We start from the raw sequence: 11156 nt of genomic DNA, 5'->3' as shown, positions 1-11156 counted from the left end.
TATGAATGCGTTGTGTCAAACGATTCAGAATTTCCCATATTATTATGTCAACGGAAATAAACTTGGAATTTAATCAAATAAACGTCAAATAAACATGTACAAAACAAATTTTCATGATGTGAGTACTGTATGTTTAACTGTTCCAAAGAATGAAAGACTGAAAGGCAGTTTCATATTTCAATGTCATATTTCAATGGAATCTATATGCCTAATCTCTCTGTGCAAATGGGCACTGACTATTATGCATGTTTTAAGACTAAACTGTGAGTCATGTTGTCTATATTTGCATGTTACAGAGGAAAATATCAATAACTGTTTCAAGTTAAGACATGAAAGGAAATTATTTAAAGTTCCTTAAGCTACTGTGAGATGTTTGGAAATGTGCACAAACTTGAAGCCTATATTTACTACAAGTGGTCACAAATAAGTTATATATAAATATGTTTCAAATGACAGCAGTAGCAGTGTTTTGCAGGTCCGTGTGGAGAATATTTGATATCATGTCAATACAGTGTGCATAGTCTTTTAAAGGTTGTTGTGAAGGACATTGACGAAATGGACAGACAAAATGAAGTCACACCAGCACGTCAGGGTAACTAAGAAAGCCAGTAACTTTACTGAATTCTCTGCAAAATACAAATACCTTTCCCCAGCAGAAGAAACGTTTATTTCATCTCCACACGTTTTCACTACATACAGCTGAATCAAGTCCCTTGAGATACAGAGATGTGGTTTCAATTTAATAACATCTTATCCTCAATGGCGACAAAGGCCAGCTTATGCCGCTGAAAGCCTCTCTTGCGTTCCCCAAAACACTAACTTCAAACCTCCCCAAATTCAGGTTTTTACAAGCTACATTTGATACTACAGACTGACTTTTTAAGCATTTTTCAAGATATATATATATCATTTTTTTTTATTAATTTTTTTATTTTCGTCTTCTTTTTCAATGTATACAACTTAAATAAAGAAACCACAAACAAAGATGGAGCAGTCAGAAAATCACATGTGAATGCAGAGACCTCAAGCAATGTTCAGTTAATATTCCACATGACTGTACAGGTGCATGGTCTCCCCTTTTTGCATTGCAAGCGGCAGAGAAGTCAGCTGAGGTACTGGGTGGGTCAATTTTGAGGTACCAGTAGAAGCTATCAGTACAACACATTTCAACTGATCAACAGATGGGGAAACACAATCGCTTCAAACGGATAGTAACAAGGAAAATCGGAGATCAAAAAACAAACAAGTTTCTCTTTGGTTAAAACAAAACAAAAACAAATGGATGAACGCCATCTAGATTTCGAAAAGCACACGACAGGTAAAAGGAGATTGTTTTGATGCGACATGTTTGCCTCATCAGAGAGCGAGTGACACATGCATCACGACAGGGGCCAGAGCTGTAGGGCTGGGATGGATATAGGATACCGAAACAGGGTTTTTCTATGGTCATTTCACCTGAATGAATCAACTGAGTCATTTTCAAATGACTCTCCCTCTTACTGAAATACTGAGATACCATCAATGCAATGCACTAAGGGGGATACATCACCAAACATGTATCCAGCTGGCATTCTTAAATACCTCTCACCAAGTGTAAGACAAAGCCATCAGTAGGCTCTACATATTGGCGACCGTTCATGACCCATTGAGACTGAGATGGGGAAACCGATTCTAGATTTGAGCAAAGGCTTTTATTGATTTTTTTGTTGTCGATGTCAACGCTTGCAAATAACCATGAATGACATGGGGCAAAAAAAGAGTATTACAACACAGAAAATGCCACTGGCTTTGGTTTCTTCACACCTATAGGCTGCCTGGAAAATCACGTTCCTTTTAACCTTTCGTTTTGAATGAAAAAAGATCATAAGAAAGGGCTCTGCCCCTTAACCGGACAACACAGACTGTATACAGCAACAACATCGTGAACTCGCAGGAAATTATGCACACAGAAATACCATAACACTGACAGCAGATAGGGGAGTGGGTGGCAGAGAGAGAGAGAGAGAGAGAGAGAGAGAGAGATAGAGAGATAGAGAGAGAGAGAGATTGGTGGTGAGATCTATTTTTAGAAATGAATCAAGACAGTTAGTTGTCAAAAATCAACCATTGTGCTTCCCCCCCTCCTCCCCCCAAACCAGCCGTATCAATTTCCTGACAACCATCCTCCGATAGTTCTCTGACTTTGGGGGTAGTGTGATTTGGATGCCGGGGCAGACAGCTGGACGGAAGGAGTCTATCTACACAACTCCTGTTCTGATGACTGTGACATCATTACAAAAGTGACCACGATCATACGAGGACATTGCACTCTGACATAAATATGACTTCAAATAAATACTTCAATATGGACTTGCGTGATGCCCTGCACACAAGTAAGGGTTTTATTATGATCAGAGGCAAACGAGGATTTGAAGAAGAAACGATAAATAATCTTCCAAAATATACATAGTGAAGCAGGCCAATGTCACGTCGATGGTGACATCGGGGGGGGGGGGGGGGGTGGGGGTGACGACTAATCCTTGAGATCACAAACGAACATGTCATTTGGTGTCTCACTTGTTGTTAAACAATGGGAAGAATATGTCACGTTTATATGCAGCTTCCCATTCCACTCCCCAGGCAATGTCCACAACGATGATTTATCAGCAAAAGAGGCCTATGTTTCCTCATCGAGTCCTTCACACAGACAAGGGCCAGGCTGTTCCGGCAGGATCTCAAGGTTAGATTAAACAGGCATCTGGACAACACAGGCCAGAGCTCAAACCCAACAGAACTGACAACATGTGCAACTGCACATAGCAAACTCCACTAGAAAACAAACAAAAGAAATCATTATTAGATATATTTATATATTAGAAAGCTATACACAAGCATGTTAATTTCACTGATGTTTTTTTTTTTTGGTCCTTTTTTCTTTTTTTTTCGATTCTTAATATTACCGTAATCATATAATAATTAGAAATACACGTTTAAAAACGAAACCCCTACAAAGAGAAAACAGTTCAGCAAAGCATGATGGGTTCCCAGTCTGTTTTCATGGCTTAAGGTTTGAAAGCCCAGTAATTTCATCTCTTGTTGGACTATCCGTGTCATATTAGCAAAGCTATCAAAAACACATTCTGGCTTATAGAAACTACAAAAAGCCACAAAAAATGCTTTGCATTGTATTCCTTTCATATGAAAATATAAGCAAGTGTATCGTAATTTTTTTGTTTTTTGTTTCTGTTTGTTTAATACTGAACAGCTAATACAAGACCCGGGGTTTCCTTTATTAAACTAAGATGGCTCTTGGATCGTAAGATGAGCCTTTAACAAAGCTCCGTGCCTGAAGCACTGCACTCATCCTGGCTTCCAGGTTCGTCTAGCATTGGGTCTGTGGGTTCACCTGTACAATCCTTCAAATGTTGCATAATAGCTTTCATCTCGCAAGTAAATAAATCTGTACTGCCTGGCAACTTTTGACTCCCCCATCCTGACCCCCGACCCCTCTATTTACATAAATACGTTGAACCTGCAACATGACATCATCTATGGTTAACATACATTTTGCAAGGGAGAACCGTGTAGAAGGTAGCAATGAACATGACACTGTACATGTGTATTGGTGGACCAACTCAAGTGCTAGACCTTTTCCTCAGCTCTACATACGCTCTCCTGTTTTCCTCTGCTTACTGATTATCGCGGAGGCAAGTTGTAAGTACTTTTACAAAACACCGGAGTACCTGACTTTTTTTTGTTTATTTGTTGATATGCGTATATGTACACATACACACACGTGTAAATATATATGCATACAGGATTTTTTTTTTCTTTTTTTTCTTCACACACGGCACAAGTATGCATAGTTCCCCACCAAAGAAAGCCCCTGATCCTGACCTTACCAACACCCACCCCTATGCCCCCGGCCCCCCCTCCCCACCATCACCCTACTGCTTTTATATAACTTCAATATGTATAACACACACACTCTGCAAAAAAGAAACAAAGAAAAAAGAAAAACATTACAGTTATATCGAGAAAAGGACGTCCCCTTTCTTCCTTAAGCAATAGAGAGAGAAAAACAGAGAGTTGAGAGAGAGATAGAGAGAGGGGGGCCCGGGAGGTGAGTAAGGTGATATTTAGCACGAGGGTCTCGGGCTGGGGGGGCGGGGAAGGGGGGGACGGGGACGGGGACGGGGGCGACGTCGTGACATTGCGTGTCGGGGGCTCGGGCCGATCGCCCGCTGGCCGCGAGCGAGGCCGGGGAGGGAGGGGGGCGGGCGGGGGTGGGGCACGGGGGCGACACGGGGGGGGGGGGGGGGGCGAGGCCCCAATCATGTGGCCCAGCCCTCGGACAGGCGCACCCGCTTCACCGAGGGGCTCTCGCGCTCGTCCAGGGGCGGCCGGCTCAGTCCCAGGGGGGAGTGGAAGTCGTTCCGGTGCTCGTCGCGGTCGCTGCCCTCGTGGGACGAGCCACAGCTGCTCAGGCTGTCCACGGGGGAGCGGCCCGAGTCCTGCCGGCCGGAGGGGATCTGGGGCTGCTGGTGGCCGTAGCCCCCCGGCGTGCTGCTGCTGCGATCTCTAGGAGGAGAAACAGGTTCGGACTTGATGTGCAGGCTTTGAGCAGAAGGCAGGGAGAGATTTGAACTCTGACACAAGTGAGTGCTAGTGCAATTTCTGTGGGAAGGAAAGGAACAGGGCGTTACAGAGGGACACACACGCGCGCGCGCACACACATAGCTCACCACGGCTGAGTGAAATAACACGCGTACACACTGTATATCGTTTATGGCGACACACAAAATGCCTCAACTTTGAACGACCCTGACGGTCGTTACTGTGATTTTGACGTCTCTGGATAGGGGTCAACACGTATCCTGTGAGAAAATGGTGAAATCGTGTGTGTTCTGTGCTCACCCTAGCTGACTGAGTGCTGAGTGCTGCATGTTCTGGAGATGTTGCTGCTGCCAGCCACTCATGGAGCCCAGGTGGAGAGAGTTACCACTGTTGAATCCAGACAGAGAGGAAAGGTCTGCGCTGCTCAGAGAGTATTCTGCACACACACACACACACACACACACACACACACACACACAGAGATAGATAGATAGAAAGGAGAAGACTGGTCAGGAGGAGTGGAGGCCAGTTCCAACAGGTCTGCAACGTACATTAGGTCTGCATAAAAGAATTATGAGGTGAGGAGTAAAATTGACAATTTCCGCCTCTCTCTTCACTGTCCTGCTGGGTCAACACAGCCTACTCTGAGTCACAGAGGAAGTGGGGGCCAGAGCTATGGTGCAGTGAAGTTTGTGTTTGTAAACGGCTCCACCTGCTGTTGGAGTAAGGTAACAACTTGGTTTTCCAAGAAATGGAGGGACTACAAAGAACCACCTTGCAGACTGAAAGATTACAAATAAAAATCATGTTTTTTTTCCCTCTTGCTGATGATACTTTAGTGATATGAACCCACATTATATTATGTTTTGAATTGCGTGTCCATATTAAACATGTACATGGTGTCTGCCTGTGAAATCAAAACAGCATATGTATATTTTGATGTGGGGACCAGTGTGTGTGAGTGTGTGTGAGCGTGTGTTCACGTCGAGCCTGCCACCTACCTGTACCGTAGGATGTGGAGAGGGCAGATGGGTAACCTCCCATGCCCTGGCCTGGTAGGGTGGGCGTTGCTACAGAAACCACGGGGGTGGCCAATGACTGGGCAGACTGCGAGTTGTTTATTCTCTGGTTCTATGAGGGGAGAGAGAGAGAGAGAGAGAGAGAGAGAGGAGAGAGAGAGAGAGATAGAGAGGAGAGAGAGAGAGAGAGAGAGGAGAGAGAGGAGAGAGAGAGAGAGAGAGGAGAGAGAGAGAGAGAGAGAGAGAGAGAGAGAGACACACAAAGAAACGCACATTACAAATAAAGTCAGCACGAGGGAAGAAAAACGAATAAAAAACAGAAAGAACGTTTTCTTTCCCCCCTCTCTCTCTCTCCCTCTCCCTCCCTCTCTCTCCCTCCTTCACTCCTTCACTCCACAGATGCTAAGAGAATGAACAAGATGCCAGCTTCTTGGAAATGAATCATTTGGCATGCTGCACGGCTGAACCCCGCCAACCCTATCATTTACCACCCCATCTGAGGACCCGCCGTCGCTATAGTAACCCGGCCGGTCTCCACGGCAACGGCGGGGAGTGACGTGGGGAGAGGCACTTTGCTGCGGCGGGGGTGAAGGAAATGATGGCGGCTTGATGCAATACGAGAGTGCTGCCTTTGTTGCCTTTCATTTCCTGGTTAGGGAGGAATAAAGCCAGCATGAAGGCGTGCCATGGTACGCTTCTGAGAGAGGGGCGGGCTGGGGTGGAAGGGGGGATACTTGTACATGAGAGGGTAGCAGGGAGGGGGGGATGGGGATAGGGGGTGTAAGGGGGTGGGGGGAGGGGGGGGAGTGCATTTTGTCAGAACAACCAGTAGGTGTCACCCTGGTCCCTGCCAAAACCCCCCAAAAAGAATCCTCAAAGCAGAAAAACAGAAAGCGCTTTGTTGCGCCTGGCGAGGAGATCAAGAGTCACCTCAGGACATCAGACGTTCCACCTGAACCCCTCAGGAGTTACAGAATCAACGCGGGTCTTAGTGAGGGCAACTTCGACGAGAGTAAATACCGTCTCGAGCCACGGAGATCTTCTCTGACAATCCAACTCACCAGAAGATCGACATCCTCACACTGATGGCATTAAGAGGGGGAGGGGGGATGGGGGGGTTGATACATTTGAATTAGTGTCTGGTTGGATGGAAAGTGGCTCTGGGCGTGGCTGTACGAGTCAAGCAGAGGCAGGGCGGAGGCGGACCGAAACATCTAAGAGTACAGAGAGTACGAGACCACTGGCGTTGTCCACCTGGACAAGGAAACCGGGACGGTTCTGGAACACGTGTAGGACCAGAGGAAGTTTCCTTGACCATGATTGAGGACAATCTTAACAGACAAAAACCTTTTTTTCCGGACCAAACACCACCCTCCCCCAGCCCCCCAGCCCCCCGCCCCACCCCCCTCTCAGTGATCCATCCGGTCGAGGATGTAGACTTTGTGGGTGTCTAGGAAACCGGCTCCACAAAACGGAGACGACGGCAGACAATGACGACAGGGTAGGAGGGGTAGAGGAGAGCCGTGGGGGGCGGGGGGGGGTTAGAAGGCGGGGTTGGGTGGGGATGAGGGGTGAGGGTGGCGGAAGTGGCGACTCACAATGGAGGGCATGTTGTTCTTGGCGCCGGGGGGGATGAGCACGCGCAGGTCGGGCTTGCGGTTGTTCATGCCCAGGTTCATGGGCGGGGGGGACTTGGCCTGCATGTTCTTGTTCATGCCGCCCGGAGAGACCAGCAGGCCGGGCGAGTTGCGGTGGTTCCCATAGCCGTTTCCTAGAGAGAGAGAGAGAGAGATAGAGAGAGAGAGATAGAGAGAGAGAGAGAGGGAGAGAGAGAGGGAGAGAGAGAGATAGAGAATAATCCATTACATCCCAATGTCTATAACCACAAATATATTTTTTTTTAAAACACATTCAACATAAAAACTGTAGACACTAAGCACGAATGTATACATGATCCATGACTGCAAAATCTGTCATTTTCAAGCCAGCGCGACCATATCTCGCTCACAGTTAGCAGTTCCCTATCTAGAAGATCCTATCAGCTTAAAAATAAACCCTCGCATGGCTCAAAGACGTGTTCCTCTTTCTGTTACAGCAAGTCTCTCCGGTCTCTCCAGTCTCGGTCGTGGAGGAAGATCCACTGAGGCTGAGGGGAGACACACCGCCCCCCCCCCCCAACCCCCTCCACTCCTGCAGCCACGCCGGCTGAGGGCAGAGGACAAGGGGAGATGGGCGGGGGGGGGGGGGGGACATCTGTCAGGATGGAGCCCTCACAGGGGGAAGGTGTGTGCTGTGGTCGGGCTCAGGTCCCTATCTCTCCATCTCCTCGTATCTCTAGTTAGAGCAGGGGATGGGGGGGGGGGGAGAGGGGTCACGACTGCTCCCTGTGTTTCGTGGTAAGGCCGAGGCTGCAGGTTTGAGGTTAGACCGTGAACCCCGCGGCCATCGTCTACGCTGCTGCTCGGGCTTCACCTCAGCTATGGAGAACAAAGGAAAGTGCTGGAAAGTGAGTGTTTGACATTGATGAGTTTTGATGGATAGGAACATAATTACCCCATTCTGTGCCCAAGACGGAATATTCTATGGAAACAATGTACTTGTCACTCTGTAACCAACCCATTTTCCTTCATTCGATCACTGTATGTTAGACCGTGCTTTAAGGCCTGCTACTAACAAATCTTGTCAACTCTTTTTATTGTTGGCCCATCTTTACTGGCCACCGTTCATCACAACAGCGGTTGCTAAATCAATTTAGTTATGAAACCAGAAATATTGACTGTATTTAAAACATTGTCAACCCAGTCAAAACATTGTTTTGGTTGAAGCAGCTCAAGGCAGACGTAACTACAGACAATTATATATTTAGACCAAATGACATGCAACATAAATATACATGTATCACAGTGGTTTGGTTGTGTGGCACGGCTGTGACACGAGGCTGTCCTTCCCTGCTCTGACCCTCCGTCCTCCGCCAGCCCTATCATCATCCCTCAGGGCTGCGTCTGCTCTGTGACAGCCAGGGAGGCTGCAGACCGCAGGAGGGACAGGAGCTTTGAGCCGGCCGGCCCCAGCCAGACACACATGTGTCTGGGTCCAGACAGAGCGCCAAGGAGCCCCGGGATCGTCCTCCCCCCACCCACCAAAGCCACATTCCGCCTGCTTCCTCCCGGAGCCTGAGCTGGCCACCCCCGCCTGCTCCCCCCCCCCCCCCCTTCACCCCCCCTGCCCCCCTCCACATCCACCTCTCCGCCCCTCTCCTCCGCCACACGCTCGCGATCGGCGGGGTTACCGTCCCACGAACGTCCACATGAAAAAAAAGCGAGAGTTAAGCGCGGGGCTCTGTGTTATTTTGTGTTTTTTTTGTTGTCGGGGTGGGGTGGGGTGGGGTGGGGGTGGTTTCTAACCCAACACTCCACAGCATTTCCTTCTCCTCCCTTCTTCCTCTGGGGAGAGGGGGGTGGGGTGCTTTGTGGACCTTCCCACTTGAAAGGAGAGCAGGAATTATACGTTAGACATAAATGAATTTCCTAATCATATGCTCTGGGGGTAAAAATGAGTCACAGATGTCTTCCTGGGCAATTTCCCCCCGCTGATCTTTGTTTAATTTGAGAGCGAGGGTTTTTGTTGTTTGGAAAGGAAAAGTCTCGAAAGCTCAATTTGAACAATCTGAAGAGCAAACGCCCGCTGGCAGCGAGGGGAAAACGAGGGCCGTCTGACAGACAAACGAGAGGAAGAGCGCGGCGAGCCGGCCCCGTGCGAGCGTGCGGCGGGGGCAGGAACAGGCTGGGAGCCTCGACGCCGTCTCTGCCCTTGTCGTCGACGGAGCTGGCGCGTGCGACGTCGGCCAGCTCCCCGTCGACCTGTCGTACGAGGTCCTTTCGAGAGGGAAATTCGTTGCCCCCTGCGTGCCTGTCTGCGTGTAAATATGCGTGCGGGGGAGGGGGGCTCGCGCACAGATGCAAGAGTGTGTGAGCGTGTGGCGGTCGGAGACGTCGTCTCACAGTGCCTCTCGTTCTCCAGGAGGGGCTGAGCGGCAGCTGGCTCTTGAGCCGCGGCCTCTCAGCCCTGCCCACCTCTCAGGCGCTCCGCGGCTCCCCATTGTGCCGCGGAGGAGGCACACGTGGAGGCCGATGAATGGGATCACACGCGCCCCCCCCCCCCCCCCTCCACTCCACATCTCAACGAGACGCGCCGCTTTCGCAAAAACAACACAGCAGGAAGCGAACGGGGCTCGCGCGAAATGTCAGAGAATGGGGGTTGACGTCGTCGGTTGGTGAGGGTCGGGGGTGGGGGGGGGCACAGGCTGGTGAGATGCTCCCAGATTGGAAGGACTCTATCTCGGGTTGGAGGGTTTGGGGGGGGGGGGGGACAATTGTAGGGGACAGCTGTGTGAGGGAGGATGGTGAGCAGCCAGTACATTGGCTGGTGGATGATGAGGATGGGAGAGGGAGAGGAGGGCAGCTGAAAAGCTAGGGCCTTCGGCTCCCAGAAGCTTTACGGGGGGCGGAGAGTCACCGATGCCAGTTCACTTCAGTGTCCTGTCAGACACGCAGAAGGGGCACGGAGACACGGTGTCCTTTCTTACGCAACGGCCGGCTGGCAAGCTGTTTGCGTCCGGTGAAAGGGACTTACAGGCTCACCGACGGACCAATAGTCTTTTGTTTTTCTCACGGCTACTGACGGGACGACTGAAAAAGCTAGCTCTCGCTTCTACCCGAGAAGCTTTGAGCAGAATACAGAACTAAAACTAACGTCATTCACAGCAGTGTAGGTCCTTCTCGACAGGCAGACATGTTTGGACTGAACCACTTTTGAGGAAGTACAGAAATGAACTCTGAATAGATAAGAGTGCATTCGCAGTACATAAGAAATACACCCACCCGCACAGACACACACAGACACGCACACATACACACACACACACAGAAACAAGCATCTTATCTAGAGTCTCGATAAAAGGTTGAGCTATTTCTGCTGGCTGAGAAGTAGACTTGGTTCTCCCACTGTGGTGATCTGAGCGCGGTGACGAGCCACACGTACCCAAAGGTGTGTGTGCTCCCTCCCAACGTCGCATGTACACATACGCCGAGCGCCGTGGTTACACTTCTCTACTTTTTACTGTTACTGAACTATTTTTTGTTGTTGTGGTCTAACCGGTCTATCCATCCCACTCTCCAGTCGCAGGTTTGTCCGTTGAGGTTTGCTCTGACGCACACTAGCCACCTCAATTTGTTTGAGTGAGGCATTGCCTTCGCACTAACTGCTCCTGCTGTTAAATAGACAAACCCAACAGACGTGTTGTCAGACCAAATGGTTTGAGTTTTTTTTCAGAACGCAGCAAAAGGTTTGCTGAGGTGAGAGGGGGAGTCTCTTGAGGTGAGGCAGGTGGAGAAGCAGATCAGAGGGGCGCTGACAGTTACATACTGTCCATACACAAACAATGGTGGGGGGGGTGTTCACAAACTGGGACTGGGACTAGGACTGGTCCTGGGAGAGGGATGGGTAATGTGATTAAGATCGGGACCCCCTTCATCAGTCTCC

General features: G+C 49.4%; 1 protein-coding gene across 1 annotated transcript in view; it reads right to left on the bottom strand.

Moving 5' to 3' along the window:
* Positions 1-593: 593 nt before the first annotated feature.
* The window catches only part of mef2cb (myocyte enhancer factor 2cb), a 43682-nt gene continuing 33119 nt past the window's right edge, over positions 594-11156 (bottom strand). The window contains exons 2-6 of the mRNA XM_062454086.1: positions 9341-9475; positions 7214-7390; positions 5598-5727; positions 4897-5032; positions 594-4656 (exon numbers count right to left, since the gene is read on the bottom strand). Coding sequence (XP_062310070.1) covers positions 4314-4656; positions 4897-5032; positions 5598-5727; positions 7214-7390; positions 9341-9475 — 921 coding nt within the window. The 3' untranslated portion in view covers positions 594-4313. The remainder of the gene's footprint in view (positions 4657-4896; positions 5033-5597; positions 5728-7213; positions 7391-9340; positions 9476-11156) is intronic.

The sequence above is a fragment of the Osmerus eperlanus genome, chromosome 28 (genome assembly GCF_963692335.1).
Source record: "Osmerus eperlanus chromosome 28, fOsmEpe2.1, whole genome shotgun sequence".
Taxonomy (NCBI): Eukaryota; Metazoa; Chordata; class Actinopteri; order Osmeriformes; family Osmeridae; genus Osmerus; species Osmerus eperlanus.
Note: the sequence above shows the minus strand (reverse complement) of the source record. Positions and strands in the feature narration are given on the sequence as shown.